The 20,720-nt window shown below is 39.1% G+C and overlaps 1 protein-coding gene across 1 annotated transcript in view; it reads right to left on the minus strand.

Moving 5' to 3' along the window:
* The window catches only part of vgll4b (vestigial-like family member 4b), a 49,796-nt gene extending 30,938 nt beyond the window's left edge, over positions 1-18,858 (minus strand). Inside the window, exons 1-2 of the mRNA XM_047348747.1 lie at positions 18,718-18,858; positions 16,172-16,245 (exon numbers count right to left, since the gene is read on the minus strand). Coding sequence (XP_047204703.1) covers positions 16,172-16,235 — 64 coding nt within the window. The 5' untranslated portion in view covers positions 16,236-16,245; positions 18,718-18,858. The remainder of the gene's footprint in view (positions 1-16,171; positions 16,246-18,717) is intronic.
* Positions 18,859-20,720: the final 1,862 nt, after the last annotated feature.

Raw genomic sequence — 20,720 nt, forward strand, 5'->3', positions numbered from 1 at the left:
ATTTCTGTCTGAGATTCCGTTTGAAGCCTCACAATGGCGAGGTACTGCTAATGAAAGTTAAGTATTCTCTTGGTCTCATGATGTCAAAATGTGAACAGCATGATGAGGAGGACTGTTTAAATACCAATTCAGATTGAATCATTAAATTTATTGGTCGATTAATGGATCAAACACCTGTTGTGAATTTTGCTGTTAAGCCCCTTGTTAATGGGTTGCAAGTTGTGCAAAAAGTACTGAAACACTGAACAGTCAGACACGTGCATTCAAAGGTTTAGAGGTCACATTAAGTTCACCTGTTAAGGTTATAGTGCATTTTAGATTCATCCTGATATCTCACCGAAAATTCAAACATCGCTAACTTTTTATGAGTAGTGCATAACCCTTATAAAATCCACCAAAACAAAATGCCTATACAGAAACCTAACAAGTTAATAGAGCCCACCTGGGTGTAATGTAATCCAAGTATAAATAAATAAAACTATTCTGTGAAGGCCTCAGTGGTTTCTAAGAGAACATTAACAACACAGCAGACAGATCAGGGGTGAAGATGTGGAAAATCAGCCAACAGTTAGCTTTGGATGAGCTGCAGAGATCCGCAGTTTAAGAAGAATAATCTGTTGACAGGGCAAATATTAGTGCTGTACTCACTCTGGCTTTTATGACAGATTGGTAAGAAGAAAGCATCAGGAAATTCAATTTACAGTCTGTCAAAAGCCATTTAGTGACACAGCAAACACGCAGAAAAAGATCTAACCAAAGTTGATCTTTCTCGCTTCCATGCAAACCCCTATGTGTGGTATCGCCCTTAACACATCACCCTCATTGTAAAACATGGTTGTGGCAGCATCATGCTGAGGGGATACTCTTCCTCAACAGGGACAAGAAAGCTGGTCAGATGGAGCTAAATACAAGGGTATCCCAGTTTTGCTAATAGTGTATACTTAAAGATATTAGTTGTAGAAATTACTACTGACTGATAAGCGTATCCATCTGACCACAACTAAACTCAGACACACGTGTTTCTGTATTGTAAGTAAGAAACATACAGGGGTTGGACAATGAAACTGAAACACTTGTCATTTTAGTGTGGGAGGTTTCATGGCTAAATTGGACCAGCCTCGTAGCCAGTCTTCATTGATTGCACATTGCACCAGTAAGAGCAGAGTGTGAAGGTTCAATTAGCAGGGTAAGAGCACAGTTTTGCTCAAAATATTGAAATGCACACAACATTATGGGTGACATACCAGAGTTCAAAAGAGGACAAATTGTTGGTGCACGTCTTGCTGGCGCATCTGTGACCAAGACAGCAAGTCTTTGTGATGTATCAAGAGCCACGGTATCCAGGGTAATGTCAGCATACCACCAAGAAGGACCAACCACATCCAACAGGATTAACTGTGGACGCAAGAGGAAGCTGTCTGAAAGGGATGTTCGGGTGCTAACCCGGATTGTATCCAAAAAACATAAAACCACGGCTGCCCAAATCACGGCAGAATTAAATGTGCACCTCAACTCTCCTGTTTCCACCAGAACTGTCCGTCGGGAGCTCCACAGGGTCAATATACACGGCCGGGCTGCTATAGCCAAACCTTTGGTCACTCATGCCAATGCCAAACATGTGCAAGGAGCGCAAATCTTAGGCTGTGGACAATGTGAAACATGTATTGTTCTCTGATGAGTCCACCTTTACTGTTTTCCCCACATCCGGGAGAGTTACGGTGTGGAGAAGCCCCAAAGAAGCATACCACCCAGATTGTTGCATGCCCAGAGTGAAGCATGGGGATGGATCAGTGATGGTTTGGGCTGCTATATCATGGCATTCCCTTGGCCCAATACTTGTGCTAGATGGGCGTGTCACTGCCAAGGACTACCGAACCAGTATCACGTAGTGACCTGGCCACTATCCTGCAAGAAGAATGGCTTAAAATCCCTCTGACCACTGTGCAGGACTTGTATATGTCATTCCCAAGACGAATTGACGCTGTATTGGCCGCAAAAGCAGGCCCTACACCATACTAATAAATTATTGTTGTCTAAAACCAGGTGTTTCAGTTTCATTGTCCAACCCCTGTATTTTCTAGGCAACATTGACAATGGTTTTAAATACTCCACCTTTGTCACATCTTGAGGTAGGTCTGTTTTATGGCTAATTTAAGGACGGCCAGGCAGCTCAAACACGTCTTGCCAAACAGATCCTATTTCTGGTCATGGAAAATGTCTGTTGCTCCCATCAGATGCCCTGACCTATAATAACATTCCTGTCATCCTAACAATTAGCTGGTAGCAAGCTGACTCCAGGTGGTGTATTATTTATTGAAGAAAGTCAGTCTTAGAGGGGACTGGAAGTTCTGTGCCACCAGAATACAAGACACAACTGTATTGTTGGCTGCAGAGTTCACCCTTTGAGAGGTCTTATCTACAATAGTTTGGTTATAATTTTGGTCACCAACATACTATCTAGTGAATCTTAAGTTTTTATGATGTGAGAAGTAGCTTTATTTCAAGATGTCTGCAAACCCTTCTCTTTAAATACTTTTACATTTATAAAACAGAAGGTCTCATTACAATGGAAAAAATGTCATGGTTTTGTAGAAAACATCAATGTTATTTCTGATCCACAAAGATAAACTATGGCAGATTTTGCAATGCTGTTTCATTTAATTCTCCCCAACTTTGCTGGGTGCTATCAAAAGCAAAGGCATGTGAAGTATGTGTGGTAAGATGGAGAGTGAAAAAACAAAAGTTATTCCACAAAAACAGCAGAAAGGCACCAGGAGCCACAGATTTGACTTTTACAGACAAATTCTTTAAAAAATGTAAAGAAATTTTTATTCTAACTTCTTCTCAGAAAGTTTTTTGTATCTTTTTGTGTAGACTTGAACATCTACATCAAGCAATTTGCACTGTAAGATAAGAGACTCATAATCAGGATCACCCAAACAGATTAGCAAAATCAGTATAATGAACATGCAATTGGATTATTGTAAGACGTCATGATTCGCATGTTTTTATTTTTAAATATAGCAATGCCTCAAAAGATAAAGAAAACAGCCCATTGGCAAATGTTTGTATCACATATCTTATAAATTTCCCATTTTCCTTTTGTTCTCAGTTTTTATAACAATATGGACCGTTAGGTCTTTTGTAGACTTGTCAGATTTGGACTGGATGGTATATTAAACACAGATTCTTCAAAGCAAAGTTTGCTAATGCTTTGTAAGTCACCTTAGACCCAGTTTAGGAGCCAAAGGCCCAGGTTAAAACCTTGGTCCGAGAGGTTTGAAAAGAGAAGCAGTGAAACGGCATATATTTTTTATTTCTTCACTTCATCCTCCGGCACCTGGACTCCACAGGAACCTATGCCAGGATCCTGTTTGTGGATTTCAGCTCTGCCTTCAACACCATTGTCCCAGTTCTGCTACAGGAGAAGCTCTCCCAGCTGAGTGTGCCCAACTCCACCTGCAGGTGGATCACTGACTTCCTGTCTGACAGGAAGCAGCACGTGAGGCTGGGGAAGCACGTCTCTGACTCCCTGACCATCAGCACTGGTTCCCCCCAAGGCTGTGTTCTCTCTCCTCTGCTCTTCTCCCTGTACACCAACAGCTGCACTTCCAGTCACCAGTTTGTCAAGCTTCTGAAGTTTGCAGACGACACCACCCTGATCGGACTCATCTCTGATGGTGACGAGTCCGCGTACAGATGGGAGGTGGACCATCTGTTGGACTGGTGCAGCCAGAACAACCTTGAGCTCAACGCTCTAAAGACAGTGGAGATGGTTGTGGACTTCAGGCAGAACCCAGCCCCACCTGCCCCCATCACCCTCTGTGACTCCACAATTGACACTGTGGAATCTTTCCGCTTCCTGGGAACCATCATCTCCCAGGATTTCAAGTGGGAGCCAAACATCAGCTCCCTCATCAAGAAAGCCCAACAGAGGATGTTCTTCCTGCGGCAGCTGAAGAAATTCAACCTGCCAAAGACTATGATGGTGCACTTCTACACAGCCATCATTGAGTCCATCCTCACCTCCTCCATCACCATCTGGTACGCCGCTGCTACAGCCAAGGATAAGGGCAGGCTGCAGCGTGTCATTCGGTCTGCTGAGAAGGTGATTGGCTGCAGTCTACTGTCGCTCCAGGAACTGTACACCTCCAGGACCCTGAAGCGGGCAGGGAAGATTCTGGCTGATCCCTCCCACCCCGGTCACAGACTCTTGGAGACTCTCCCCCTCTGGCAGGAGGCTGCGGTCCATCCGGACCAAAACCTCACGCCACAAGAACAGTTTTTTCCCATCTGCCACCAGCCTGGTTAACAAAGCCCGGAAACCACCCTGACACTCTCCCTTTCCCCCACACCCCCCCCTTTTTTGTTGACAGGACACCTGTAACCTGCAACTCTATGCGTTACATTAACGCTCAGCATGGACTCCTGCTTTACTTGCACTGCCATACTTGCACAATGATCACCTGCACTGTTGTATTGCTCTTGCATCTTATACTGCTCTATATTTACTCTCACTCACTTAAAACTGTGCACATATATTTATATTATATTGTAGATATGTTTATACTGTTTAATTTGTAGTGTATTGCACCGACTACGCCAAAACAAATTCCTTGTATGTCCAAAAACGTACTTGGCAATAAAGCTTTTCTGATTCTGATTCTAAATGAGTGCGTCTTTGTTTTTGGGTTCTGTCGGTAACTCAAAGAACTCAAACTATCAATAAGTAAAGTTGTGATGTGGCAAATCAAAGCTGGGTGTAAAGGGTGTAATTCGAATATAGATCCATGAAAAAACAGTTATTTGTCAGAAATTCAAAATTGTATTTTTTAGTCATTAGAAGGAGGAATAAACTCTGAAAACAAACAAAAAAATGTGCTAGAGAAGACAAGGTGCTCATTTTACATAATCTGATGGCTTGTAACTGTCATAGTGACCTATTGGCCTTTGACCATGTAACCTCTAGCCCCAGGAGGCTTAAAGAACACCTGTCAAACTGTGACTCCGACAAATTGCTGACCGTTATGTCCATGCTTGTGGGGGCTCGGAGCGAGGAATGTATCTCAGGGGGATCACAACAATAGACAGTGACAGTAAAGGCAGCAAGTATTGGTAGTTAAGGGGGGCTAGTTCTTGCTGTGGTGAGGGCTTCTATTACAATGTAATGTTGAGTCAATAGGAGTTCAGCTGTGGTCAGTAGGGGCACAAATTGTTTAATAAACAGGAAAGCCAATAATTAAGCTTTTAGCCTAAATCCTGTTACAGTTTTTTTCAGATAAATGTACTCTTTATCTAAGGTCTGAGCTTGTTTTAATGTGAAAATTTCAAACAAAGGTGTTTATGTTGTTCTTTTTAACCATTTTGATAACTTTCTCATAATCCAATTCAATGTTAGCCTTGATTACAGCACAGATTTTAGTTAATTTCAAATGATGATGAAAAAGAAGTTACAACAGCTGTTTTGTTGATCTATCAATCTTATCATATTCCCCTTTCTTAGGTATGCACTATAAATGTGAGCATAAAAATGGTGTCCAGAATCAATTTAATGTTCCCTTTCACACATGTAAAGAATCTGAACACCTGTCAGATTAAAGTAATTAAAGGATTAATTTAAAGTAATTAGTATGTTTAAAGTAATTAAAAGTTACTTAAATCTACCAGAGATATGAATAACTCTGGGCTTAACTGTACATGACAACACTGACAGCAAACTAAACTTTAGGAATTTCTTCAATAATTTTATCTAACTTAAAACTGTTTCCAAATCATTACTTCTTTAAATAGAATAGAACAAAAGCCAAAATCTGAAGTTGCAGTACCTGCAACATAAAAAAACTTAAAGAATCCGGTCCACTGCTTCAGAGTCCAAACAAACCTGCAGTAGTTTGTTTTTGCTGCCTCATTAGATCTCTTATTAATAAAATAAATTTTTACTGCAAGTTTTAAAGAACATAATTTAATTATACAAATATAATACCAGCACCATATAAGCACTTTAATTCCTGTTTGTGGACATAACGGAGAACTGTACAAACCACACTATTGCAAAAATATTTCACGCTGCAAGATTAATGCCTATCAGAGGGTCAACACAAATAATACATTGTCACTGCTTACAATATACATTTAATACAAATCATTCTGTGCATTAACTTTACAAAAACAATAATTATTCATGCAATTATCGAGCCTCCATATCACCGAAACCTGTTGTGATTTAAATTTGTTTGCCTCAATTCATCACCTGATATTAATCTGGCCATTTATGAATGTCAATACAATGTGAGCTAATCATCTATTTCCATGAGATCCTTATAGCACTGATAAGGAAAAAATATTAAATAAACAAGAGCAGCAGCGAACTCTATGACCCCCAAAGAAAAGCTGATAAGCAATGTCACAAACACACTTTTGTATAGTGAAGACTATCTATAAAGAGACACAAGACACTGGATCAGGATCTGATAAAAAAAAAAAAAAAACCACGGGTTGCTGCAGATAAGAAAGCTTGCAGTTCTTTTAGATTTTTATTGCATGCACACACATAAAAGATGCATCAGCCACACTGTGTACCAGTATGCTACGTACTGTACCCCGATAATAATTTTATGGCCGTTCCCCTTTCCCTCACAGGCTCTTAACATAAATTGAGGGCCAGGATGTAGTTTAAAAACCTGGAAACAAACACCACAGTTGATTTGATTTGTACGGAGGGCGGCAGGTGTGAGTGGGTGAAAAAAAAAAAAAAGCAGGTGGAAATCTGTACTCACTCTTTACTAAACTGAGCGCTCAGTTTTGCAATCTGTGCGCACGGATTACTAAACTGTGCTGTCGGTTTCTACAATCTGTCTGCATGGTTTGATAAACTGCGCGCTCCGTTTTGCAATCGGTGCGTGCAGATTACTCAGTGACATTTGTCCAGAGTTTGAACGCATGGCCCACACCTGCAAGGTAACTTCAGTGTATCTGTTGTCATATATAAACTTAAAGCAATGCCATGTTTTAAAAGGCACACTTAACAGCTTGTAATATGATTTTATTTTTGTTACACTGAGATATCTCGACAGATGTCACTGAGTAATCTGCGCGCCCGGATTGCAAAATCGAGCGTGCAGTTTATCAAACCATGCAGACAGATTGCAGAAACCAAGAGCACTGTTTCGTAACTCATGTGCACAGATTGTTAAACTGAGCGCTCAGTTTAGTAAAGCGTGAGCACGGATTTCCACTGGCTGACACCTGCCGGGCTCCGTAGGTTCGCATGATTTCTGGCTTCATAAGTTGAATGAATGACAGGAAAAGAAACTAATTTTGTTCAGGGGAAAAATAGAGATGCATTTGTAAAATCATAGGTTTTCATTCTATTCACTTGCAGAATGTATTGAGAATACTAATGTACAAAAGCAAAAACATGGAAGATCAGAATGGATGCTTCCAGGAAAAGCATGTTTGTTATTGCTTCTTTGTGCTATGATTAAGAAGATATTTTGGTTTTCAGTAGATATAAGGATTATATTCAATGATGCTGAGGAAGAGGCCAGCTGACTGAGTAAGGACGCAGAGAATGCAACATGACTGAAGACTCAGGCTAGACAGCAGAGCCATTAGCCAAAAACAGCTTATGACTGACTTGCCTGACACAACTACACCAATGATTTATCCCGCTGTTCATCCATAATGTTAATCCGCTTGACAACAGAGTGAACCACTCACGTAGCATTTACACCCTCAACATAGAGACTGCCGTGTTTTTGTTTTTGAATAGCCCCATTGCTAGAGGTGCACAATATATTGCAAATTTATTCTTAGTGAAATATCACTGTATGTAATATGCCGATTGAGAAGCACTGCTTGAAGTGCAATAAATGTTAGCTGCTTATTTATGTACCATGCATTCATTATGCCTGTACTAAATTTGATGAAATTCAATGGAGCGAAACAAGTTTTAGAAAGTCAATAGGAGGTAAAGTTGTCAAGTCATTTCAATGCTTAAACAGCAAATGTTGAACAGAAGGTAGTTTTTCAATAAAACCTTGTTTAGATGGATCTTAAATTAATTTCAAGTATGTAGGTAGTAGACACACCTCAGATAGTAATTACTCTGAACCTAAAACAGAGGCATTGCTGACCAAAGAGTTAAGATATGTGATAAATGTTGCTCTCCTTCCAGGTGCTGTTTGATCTCCTAGATCTGAAGGAAGATGGGGCCTATTATTTTTTCAGAAGCAGGCAACATTGTTTTTGTTTCAGAAGATTTTCGTATTACGCAAAAAATAAATTACTTGTACAATCAGACACAAATTGGCTTGCCTTATCTTCTAGATGAAATTTTAAAAAGTCTAATTATTATTACACTATTTGAAGCAGTGACTAGAGATTAAATACCTTAAAAAGAAAACCTGTAGAAACTTATAAGCCTACTTATAACCCTCCACAAAAACATTGGAAAGTTATAAACCTATAGAAAAACAATTCAGACTTTCAGACTAATCTTGACACTTTGGATGTATAGCAAACTTAATCCCAATTCGGATCAACATTTTCTCTTTTTCTAAAACTAAAATGTTAATTTAAGGAAAAGCATAAATAAACTATTTTGCTCTTTGGTCAAGATTTGAATAAGGCTTTAGAACTAGCTATCTTGGTTCTGTAAACATATTCATTATGTATCTGTATTTTTTCAAAGTTTTCTAGATATTTGCTGATTCATGAACATGTTTCTGCTCAAAAGGATTTCACAAATTAAAGTTCTCCGAATGTGTTTGAAATTATATCATCAGTGATTTAACAACCCTTCCTCGTTTTGTTCTGACAGGCGAGGTTGTTCATACATTCAACATATCACACAGATGATATAATTTACAATCATTTGATGTCAAAATCTCCTAAGAAACTCATCTTCACAGATAGACAAATGCTGCTCAGCATCTGCATGCACAAACTTTTACATTGACTTGTAGGGCTCTTATTACAAAAGTTGCATTGATCCTGGGCAGTTCAGAAGGCAAAGTTACACCTTGCTGAAAAAGCTGAGCAAATCAAAATCCAAAACTATTTCCACCCACCTGAGGCCAAAGAGTCATACGGACTCCCACGTAGAATCCTTCTCCCTTCTGGATAAGTTCAGACAAGGCACCATGGTGCAAAATCTCGAATTTCAATTGGTTATATGTGAATACCAATAAATTAATGCTAACATGCCATGACTGGTCTTTACAAGAAATTTTCTAAGTAGTGTCTAGAAACATATTATTCACCAAAATTGGATTTGAACACATAAGAAACAGATCACGAACTTGCACTAGATTTTTCTACTGTAAGAGGTTCCAGGTATTTTGTAGACCCGTCACAGCGTTACCTCATGAAACAGATCATGGTTGTGTTTTTAGACATGTTTCAATTGGAGCACATCCAAACAAAGAGTTAGGAAAAGACTGTCAGTGTTTAAACAACCCATGGAAACTGTAACAATGAGGAGGGGGCGCACTACAAGGGTCTGTGTATATGATTGTGTGTGTGTTCCATAAACAAACAAAACGGATTTCAGTGTTGCAAACTAGAGCAGAGGGCACCATACAGATCCCAGCCAGCCACCTTCTCTTAGCATAAGTTCCTCTTTTTGTTCTGGATCCCATAAAAAAAACAAAAGGTCCATATTCAATCTGTTCTACAGAGGCCAACACCATCAGAGATGGATAGAAGAACTGGCTTTGGTCTGACAATTACGAATCAGAAAATGTTTACTAGGAGTTCTGATTGACAAGGGTCAAAAACAAAACAATAAAATAATCAAAAAATGCATGAGCTTTCATGTAAAGAAAAACACTATGCTGAAAACTTTTTGACTCCATCCATGGAGCTGAAGTGTAAATCTAGACCAACTTCAAATACAGGTTTGCTTCTAGGATGGGTGGAGCACAAGCTGCAAGATCTTCCAAGCAGACACAAAAATTGTTATGGAGGGGTCCACAGCATTTATTAAGCATTTCCCACAATCACCATTAAATATATGTCACAGTTAACTTCCTGCTTTGCTTTTTTAGTAAGTGCAATTACTGTACATCTGTGGTCAGGAGCTGCAGACTTAGGACCTGTGATTAGTGTTTCTTCCAGATGGTTTGAAAGGTAGCTAACAGGGACTAAGAATGTGCCTCTATAATTAAAGCTCAACATTTCTTTTTTTTTTTTTTTACCTATTCTACTCCTTCCGATGTGACAAATGGCCCCAAGAGCCATTTTCTTTTTCTTTTTTGGATTGTCAACCAATTGGAAAATGATTCAAATACGAATTAAGTATTCAAACATGTTTTATCATCTAAAAAGATTTTAACAATCCTCCACAGGGAGTTTGATAGCATTTTCTTTGGTTGGCTTCCATGGCAGTACAATAGTCTTTATTTTGCCTCTTAAAATAATAAGAAGTTTATTTCTACTTCATTTATGGAACAATGCTCTTAACAGAATCTATGAATGCTCCCAAGTGGTCGAATTAATATTATCTCTTATTAATCTAAAAATAGGTATTACTCCATTAGCCCATACAAGCATTCAGCATGCCAATGTGAGTGAATCGTCATCAGCAGGCAGAGCACCTGCATAGCATAGCATTAGATTAAGCAGCCTTTTGCTGGACTACTGCTGCAACATTTATGAATCACTCAAAATCCTGGGGCAGCCCGGGTATTCAGTAAAGTCATTTATCTTAATACAGCACAGAAATGCAAAGCAGATATTTAATACTGTAATTAACTAACATCCTAATAAGGATTCTCCTGAGAACAGTGCACAAGGCCAGACGCCAAATATGAGGTTGCGTTAAGTGATTTACTGGACACAGTATCTTCTGTTAAATAAAAGATATGGCCTTAATAAACACAATTTTCATGGTCAAACATATTGTTATACTTCATTCTTCTATTTTTATAGCAAGCAACTACTGGTATAGTAAGGCGTATGATTAGACCACTCAAAAAGACAAGATAACAATCAAAAAGGTACCTCCAAATTACCCACAATGATGTAGAAAATTCCTAATCAATGTTTCTGAGTCGTCCAGCAAGAGTCCACAACCTATCTAGCATCTAAAATTCAAACAACCGGAGACTGTTGCAGAAGAGGAGAGGTATCTTGGAGCTCCCTTTAATTACAATTTAGGAACCAACAAGGTCTATTTCAACTGATGACATCATTCTTGTTCCTTGAAATGCATCGTTTAACATTCACAGTGTGGGCAGATAACAGGTTTAACAATACAGTGCAGTATTTAATAGACGGGGTTTGTGGATGGCTCCACAAACCCAATGATTTTACAGCATAAAAGGAAAATAATCCAAATGACATTCAACCTGAACCTAGAAATATTTGCATTATGGATATGCAGTTATTCAAAAATAATCCCAGGATTACTGTCCATCTCAAGTTATCCAGAATCAACCAACTACAAAATAACTAACTCTCCTCTGATAAGCACATACTCTTCCTGCATGTTTATTCAAGCGGCATGTGAGCAGACTAAATTGTTTTGCTAAATGAAGACACAAACGTACGTACGCAGTGTGGAGTATCAGAGAACATATGACCAGCTTAAAAAAAACAGCTTATCTTGAAACTTTAAAAAAACTTTCAGCGAGTATTTAATGTAGATCTATAGATGTTATATGCTACATTGTACCCATGGTTGATGTAACTGAGGTCAAAGCTGACATCAGATTTTAACTACAAATTGTTTGTTCAAACCATTGATAAAAGAATGGCTTTATTTACAAAAAAACTACAAGACAGGGACAGAAATATCTGAGTCTCAGCCAACTATTTTATTTGTGAGCTATTATACAGGTCCTTCTCAAAATATTAGCATATTGTGATAAAGTTCATTATTTTCCATAATGTCATGATGAAAATTTAACATTCATATATTTTAGATTTATTGTACACTAACTGAAATATTTCAGGTCTTTTATTGTCTTAATACAGATGATTTTGGCATACAGCTCATGAAAACCCAAAATTCCTATCTCACAAAATTAGCATATCATTAAAAGGGTCTCTAAACGAGCTATGAACCTAATCATCTGAATCAACGAGTTAACTCTAAACACCTGCAAAAGATTCCTGAGGCCTTTAAAACTCCCAGCCTGGTTCATCACTCAAAACCCCAATCATGGGTAAGACTGCCGACCTGACTGCTGTCCAGAAGGCCACTATTGACACCCTCATGCAAAAGGGTAAGACACAGAAATAAATTTCTGAACAAATAGGCTGTTCCCAGAGTGCTGTATCAAGGCACCTCAGTGGGAAGTCGGTAGGAAGAAAAAAGTGTGGCAGAAAACGCTGCACAACGAGAAGAGGTGACCGGACCCTGAGGAAGATTGTGGAGAAGGGCCGATTCCAGACCTTGGGGGACCTGCGGAAGCAGTGGACTGAGTCTGGAGTAGAAACATCCAGAGCCACCGTGCAAAGGCGTGTGCAGGAAATGGGCTACAGGTGCCACATTCCCCAGGTCAAGCCACGTTTGAACCAGAAACAGCGGCAGAAGCGCCTGACCTGGGCTACAGAAAAGCAGCACTGGACTGTTGCTCAGTGGTCCAAAGTCCTTTTTCCGGATGAAAGCAAATTCTGCATGTCATTCGGAAATCAAGGTGCCAGAGTCTGGAGGAAGACTGGGGAGAAGGAAATGCCAAAATGCCAGAAATCCAGTGTCAAGTACCCACAGTCAGTGATGGTCTGGGGTGCCGTGTCAGCTGCTGGTGTTGGTCCACTGTGTTTTATCAAGGGCAGGGTCAATGCAGCTAGCTATCAGGAGATTTTGGAGCACTTCATGCTTCCATCTGCTGAAAAGCTTTATGGAGATGAAGATTTCATTTTTCAGCACGACCTGGCACCTGCTCACAGTGTCAAAACCACTGGTAAATGGTTTACTGACCATGGTATCACTGTGCTCAATTGGCCTGCCAACTCTCCTGACCTGAACCCCATAGAGAATCTGTGGGATATTGTGAAGAGAACGTTGAGAGACTCAAGACCCAACACTCTGGATGAGCTAAAGGCCGCTATCAAAACATACTGGGCCTCCATAAGACCTCAGTGCCACAGGCTGATTGCCTCCATGCTACGCCGCATTGAAGCAGTCATTTCTGCCAAAGGATTCCCTACCAAGTATTGAGTACATAACTGTACATGATTATTTGAAGGTTGACGTTTTTTGTATTAAAAACACTTTTCTTTTATTGGTCAGATGAAATATGCTAATTTTGTGAGACAGGAATTTTGGGTTTTCATGAGCTGTATGCCAAAATCATCCGTATTAAGACAATAAAAGACCTGAAATATTTCAGTTAGTGTGCAATGAATCTAAAATATATGAATGTTAAATTTTCATCATGACATTATGGAAAATAATGAACTTTATCACAATATGCTAATATTTTGAGAAGGACCTGTATAGCTCACAAATAAAACTGTATATTTCCCATTGTACAGGCAAGCTGCATGACCTCAGTAAAATGCATTATTTATGTTTAGTAATTTAATTTGTCACAGAAAGCATTTGCGTAAGCAGCTAAAAAAAGAAAAGTTAATTGAAAAAGCTTTTCATTTAGAGTTTAGGATGGTATCCTTGCCCTGAAGGTTTTGGCTCAGTCCCTGTGAGCTGAAGGCTGTTCTGCAGCAACTCATTACCAAGGCTGGACAAGAATGCAGATAGGTTGTTAATTTATAAAGACTGCTGGTCTAGTTTACTCAGACTAACTCTGACTAACTCATGGGTAAGTTTGGCACATCTTGGCTTCCAGTAAAAACGTTTTTACAACATTTTGGAGACAAATCGAGCTCATTGTCTTCGAACAAAGAGGCCATGCACAGCCCATGACAAAAAGTGACATCGGCTATGAGGGAAACAACAAAAACACTACAGGGGAGCTTGAGAGCAGGCCCTGGAGGACTCCCAGGACAATTTAGTCAGTACTGAAAAAGAAGCTGACTTTCAGCTTATTTTTGCTGTTTTTTTGGAAGACCATGCTGCTGAAAAGATCAATCATTTAAAGCTGAATCTCTTTGAAAGTACCTATGCATGATTATTTTTCATTTTTTTCCACAACAGATTACACAAAAACATAAAACAAAAATGTTAGACAATCAGTAAAAAAAAAAACGAGAATCAACAGTTATCCCTACTGCTGCTAAAATAATACATTGATAATTTGACAAACCACCAGATTCAGTGGTAGTTTTTAAGTTCTAGGCAGAAGGGCGAGCAATGATTAGCACTGCTGCCTTGCAGCATTAAGGTCCTGAGTTAGAATCCTGGCCTGGAGTGTTTCTGCATGGAGTTTCCATGCAGAAACATGTGTGGGTTCTCTCCAGGTACCACATTTTCCTCCCACAGTCAGAAACATGACTGTAAGGTTACTTGGTTACTCTAAATTTCTCTTAGGTATGAGTGTGTGTGAGCATGGTTGTATGCCATGTGTGTCTTTATGTTGCCCTGTGATGGACTGGCGACCTTTCAAAGGTGAACTCCACCTCTCGCCCAATGACCAGCCCCCCCACCCCCACCACTCAACCTTGCAACCACATATAGGTAAAGACAAAGAAAGGGTGGATGAATGGATTTTAAATGCTTATTGAACAGAATATTATACATTTTTAGTGTTCTCATCTATAAAACAGTAACAAGTACAACAAGTAGATTTTAGCTGGTGGATTAGTCAGGCTACCGGCTCAACCAGCCAGCCTCAGTCTGCTGCTCAACAGACATGTCACTCACAGTTTTCAAATTGTGGTTTTAAACCAGCGTGACCTTAATAAAAGAGATGTGTGGCATTCCTTCATGACTGTTACTGTTTTTCTCAACCCTAAATCAAGTAAGCGAGAGAAATGTGTAGCAGCCTTTTATTGTCCTGCTGCCTCGCAGTGTGCAGCAACAGGTGGGGAGAGGGCAGTGCTGCATTACTCCATATGCTCCAAACAGCCAGAGAAATATTATCAGTTCCTTATTAAAATGAGGGTCTTAAACTCCAGCGCTCAATGGACAAGTTTCCTGCAGCTTTAAGATGTGTCTCTGGTCCAACAAACCTGAACCAAATGAGTTACCTTCTGGGTACATGCAATTACTTGATTCAGGGATACATCCACATGTTGTAGGATGTTTGTTTTAGACGTTTCCCTGCTTTTAAACACCTGATTCAGGTGATTGCAGTTCAGCAAATGTCTGATATTCAGTCATCAATGGAAATCAGGTGTGCTGAAGCAGGGAAACATCTAAAACAGGCAGGAAACCGGCCCTCAAAGACCCAGCTTTAAACCATAAGAATTATATTATGGAGGATTACAATTTAAGGAAGTAGGAGTCATTAAATTGTCTTGAGATTTTTCTCTAAGAAAGGGACACAACAGTATATATATTAATCTGGTAAAACAATAATTAATGTTTTTGGAATTCAAGATTCAGCAGAAATTCAGGTAAATTGTGCCCCAACACCCAACAAAGTATTCAAATTATGAAATCTTATTCCAAAAAGATCCACCTTCTCCATGCGTTTCCTCTTAACATCAGTGTATTATTAATAAGCATGAACAATGGAATGATGAAAAATAACCAGCAACTACAGAAAACTGCTGCTCAGACCGTTAAAAATGATGAATATCAGTTATCAGTGGCATCTACTGAATGTTAGGTGTCTATCACTCAGCTATTGGAGATGCCATCTGCATAACAGCCTGCTGAGAACCATCGATCATTTCCCTTTAAACTCAGAGGAAGTTCTTTTATCCATGTGAAACATCTCTAAACACAAAAATAAAACAGAAAGATGCAGGTAGCTTGGAACATAGAAGGATGTCAGAGATAGACACCCCGCCTTGATTCCAGTGAAAGCAGGTTCACACAAGCAAACATTACAGCTAATGGCAGTTGGTCTTATTTGCCTGTGGAATTAAAACTGCAAGCTGGTGCAGCACAAAGCCAGCTATTGTCTCTGAGCTGAAAACTAGGCTGAGGGTTACATCTGAGCCCACCGTTGGACTTTGTCTATATGTAATGCGGCTCTAATTACATAAATCACTTTAAAACAGACGAACAGGAAAGGAAGGTAGTAAAACAGAGGCTGTGGAGCGCTACCCTCACAGGCATTAAAACGAAAGAGGAACTCTTTCTGATGGTACTCACTCTCTTCTTCGTTCGCATGAACAAATGACGCTGCTCTTGACAGAACATCCAGTGGGGTCTCCATGCTTGGATGTCTGGAAGACAGAACAAAGGGCAAAATGTCAAAACTGCAGCGTGTAGTGCTGAAGATTGAATACTAAATGAAAGCTGACTCAGTTTGTTGCAAAATTTCTGCAAGAGTTTTCCAAGGATAATAAAAAGAAGGTGTGGACATAAAAAACAGAAATGAGGCTCAAGTGTTTTAGTATAGTTAAATCAGCCATACAGAATATACAACTATTCATCCCAAAGTACGTCAGATTTGTTTGGCCTTCTCATTATATAATAATATTGTTATAGTAGAAGTCCCAGACTTTGTCTTGTTGGCTAAATACAATACATAATACTGTATGTTATTGGTATCAATTAAAAAATGTAAATTACAATAGGTACACAATAAAAAAGGCCCCATACTGTATGTCATGGATTGACATTTATTTATGTCATATAACAATGACAATTGTGTGCTTTACAAATATATTGTGTTTGGGCTATTATTCAGCCCAGTGAAAATATGCATTTCATAAGCCTTACCTAATATTTTAGGTCTGATTCCATCAGTTGCCTTTTACAAAAAGAATTTAACACATACACCAACATCATCATTAGGCAAAATTAAAGAGATACCAGCTATAATATTGGGTCTAATAGTGTAACAGTGTGTAATATCTTTACTTTCTTTAAATAGCAATTTAAAAAAAAAGCATCTTTAATTTTCTCCTTTTCTTCTTCTACTTTTCTTTAAACATGTTATATTTTAACAGTATCTTGAATTAAAGTTTCTCATCTATTATGCCTGTTAAAAGTCTGACATTTCTGTCTAAACTTACAACCGCTAAGGTTTTTTTTTTTAACCCTTTTTACACTTTTGGAGATGATTCCTGTGCTGAAATACAACAATGTAAATTAGGACACTTTGCCAGATCACCATCATAGAATCCACCATGAATTCTGCCGTGTTTAAGACGGTGAGACCATTTGTGAAAAAGGGTGCCCGAACTTTTTCCTCTGTTAGAATTTCTTTCATATTATTGGTAGTTAGTAAAACAATGTTATATTGTGGGTTTTATCAGTTTCAAATCTCTTTGTATTCCAGATAAGCAAGAAAAGAAAGATTTAACATGATATGTAAACCTTACTTAATAAAGCACTAAATATTTAAGTGACCACTATTTTTTTTCCTCATCACTGTAGTACTGCCATGCATAGAGTGAATGCATGTTTTTGATTTCTGACTGAGATATCACAGAATAAAGATTGTCATTCACTGTATCCTGCAGCTCCAGTAATTATTTTTATGTTCTTTTTAAACTATGTTCTGTCAGTTTAGACAACCAACAAACTGCATCCATTGGTCAGCTTGTCATGAGCCAGCTGTCATAATTTTGTTCAGATTTAAACCTTAGTGTTTGTTGCCTTGAAGACCAGTCTTGATGGATTCAAAAACATCTTGCATGAATAATGCAAAATCTAATCTGCTTTAAATGAAGTGATCATAAATTTGCATTCTGTGTATTTTGGGTTTTTTTGCCAGCAAAAATATGCAAGTGGGATGTTCAGCCAACCACTAAAATCCTCAGCGCACAGAAAAAGAATAAAAATGTCACCAAAGCAAGCAACTTATCAAGTGCACATTTGACAAAAGGATCTACAACAACGAAATGCTTCCTAACTCAATTTATCAGCGAAGGATGTAGCCTATAATTTAGTCTGTCATTGGACAGCATAAATTTCACAATCCTGGTAATAATTTATTGCTTTTTGCCTGTAGTATCATAAACTCCTGCAAGTTTATGATACCATGACCTTATAGTGTACTTTGACACCATTCTATGGCATTGTGTTGTAGGATTTTGGGGATTTTTCATGTGCAATGTTGGACCTTCAGACTGACTGAGCCATAAAAGGTATTTAAAAAAAGGAAAAAATATTCAACGTGCTTCTCTTCCCTCTTCTCGCATTCTTCAGATATCAATTCTATAAGAAAAAAGACGCTCATGCAACATTATTACAGAGTCCTAGCTTTCAGAGTATGATGCGTTAGGCCTGCAGGTGGCTCGGCATATTTATACCAGCCTGACTCAGTGCGATCCAGGAAGGCTCACTGCTGGCAGGATCTTGCAAAATGAAACAAGCAGCGAGCAGGAAATGCACTTGATTTGTGATGAGGAACTCGCTATCTCTGCTTTCCAACACACTTAAAGTAGCTACAACAGGATGATATCCGAAGAATGCGGCTAAATAAAATCTATTGACATGGGAAAGTTTGGAAATCCGCCAGTGGAGCCTCAACTCCTGAATGAAACTTGAACAAACCCATTGCGTGCACATTGTTTCCGCCCCACTATCGCACATGTCTCCACACATAGTCGATTTCCACGCCGAATTATCTGAGAAATTGGACTGAATTTGTTCCCCTAAACGCCTCATGCGCAGCGCACTCTCAAACCAACCAACCAACCCACAAACGATGTCAGTCAGACCCAACTTCATAATTTAACACCTACCTCCTTCAAGCGCCACTTTGGTGTCTTCCAGTATGATAATATCCTGGTAGGAAATTAAATAAAGCAGATATCTATTTTAAATATTCTTCCCAGAAAATGAGAGACAGGGAGAAAAAAAAACCAAAAAGCGGCGGTGAAAACGACGCCAGACAATAGTAGCAGAGCTGTCGAGACAAACTTAGTTGTAAACGAGAAGGAGGAGGAGGAGGAGGAGGAAGGGAGAGAGGCAGGCAGGCAGCCACGGAGGGAGGGAGCAGGAATGCCTGGAATGATGGAATTCAGTTCCTAGCAGGTGGTGAAAGTGAAGCGCGCTGATTGGTGGAGCCCTGAGGCAGTGATATCAGCATACATTATGATGTTGGAGCATTGCATCACACAGCTGTCACTGTGCGCATTACTATGACCCAGGGAGGGCTGCACGGTTATCTCCTTCAACAGCAGTGAAAGTGCCTCTGGACCAGACAGGAAGTAGGCTGACATTTACTGTCGCAGGGTGTGAATGTACAGCTGAAATTTTCATTTTGGTTCTAGTTCTGTAGAAAGTAGTTTGCCAACATGGAGCATTTCTAAAACTATTTTTGTATATTTTAAAGAATATTTTTTTCCTAGTCAAACCTATTATCCTTATCAAACAGAAATAATATTAAGAGAAAAGTAATCTTAACCAATGAAGTTTTCCACCTTTTGTCACGTTACTGCCACGAACATCAATGTATTTCATTGGAATTCAGTTTGCATTCAACCCCTTTTGCAACCAAGAGGCTCATGGTAACTGGTAAAAACAAGGAGGAGCTAGAGAGGTCCACAGCTCAGGTGCGAGAAACTTTTGGCAGGACAACTATTAGTCATGTACTCTACAAATATGTTATTTTTCAAAAGAAAACTCGCACAAAGTACACCATTGTTCAAAGAAGGTTGTGAGACGTCCGCATGCCATGTAGGGGATGGAGCAAATGTGTAGAAAAAGGAGCTCTAGTCAGATGAGAATAGCTGAAGATAAAACCAAGATAATTTCTTGTCTAAACTCCTAAAGGTACGTAAGTAAATGCAACCTTGGCCTTTATGGAGTCTTTCTACATGGATTTAGCATGTTCTCCTCCTGCTTGTGTGGGTTCTCTCCGGGTATGGAGATGTCCTCCCACAGTTCCATATTGTGTAACTGCAGAATTGCACAATGTGGAACTACAAAAATGTTGACCTAAAAAACTATCCAAGAAAAGCTCTTTGGACCTGTAAACACATGCAGGACCAGCTGGTAGATCTTCAACAAGGAACAGGTATAGAGAAAAGAACATTAAGGCGTATTTAGTGTGTTTTAAGGGGACTCATGTGTCCATTAGTAACATGTGACTCATGATGTAATGCTGTTAGGTGGACAAAACAAACACAAGTGGCAGTATCAGATAACAGTGACTCACTGAACTGTATCTCTATGTGACAGCACGGTTTTCTATTTTGCTTCATTATGTCGTGTGCTTTCATTACATTCATTCTCCTACTGAAAACTGAATTTATTTTTCACTAGATAAGAAGTTCCTCTATGTTATTTTGGTATTTCAGTCTTGACGTATTGCCTTTTGTAGATCATCATGTTCTTGGTGCAAACTGCAGAATCCAACAATTGAACAAAACGTTCAGACAAATAAAGTTTAACATTTTTCACTTAAGTCCCACGTTAGAGAACTAAAACATCCTAAGCTTCACACAAACTGAGAACAGTGCTGCATTCTTACAGTGGTAATACAGATGCTCCCGCTCCATTAACTAACATGGGCATTATGATTCAAAAGAAGTCCAGAACAGTAAATAAAGGGCAAAGTTAGTAACTGAACTAATTTAAGTCATTTATAGTCAACTCACCTGCAAGCTGCCACTGGCTGGTGTCTGTACAACCTCTGTTGAGCTTTATAAAATATGTTAAAACACAGGACGACTGAGGCAGCAGGTAAAACAGTCCCAGGAGAAAGAAAGTACACCCTCTTTAAGTTCTGAGGTTTTATATA

This window comes from Girardinichthys multiradiatus, chromosome 20 (assembly GCF_021462225.1).
Source record: "Girardinichthys multiradiatus isolate DD_20200921_A chromosome 20, DD_fGirMul_XY1, whole genome shotgun sequence".
NCBI lineage: Eukaryota > Metazoa > Chordata > Actinopteri > Cyprinodontiformes > Goodeidae > Girardinichthys > Girardinichthys multiradiatus.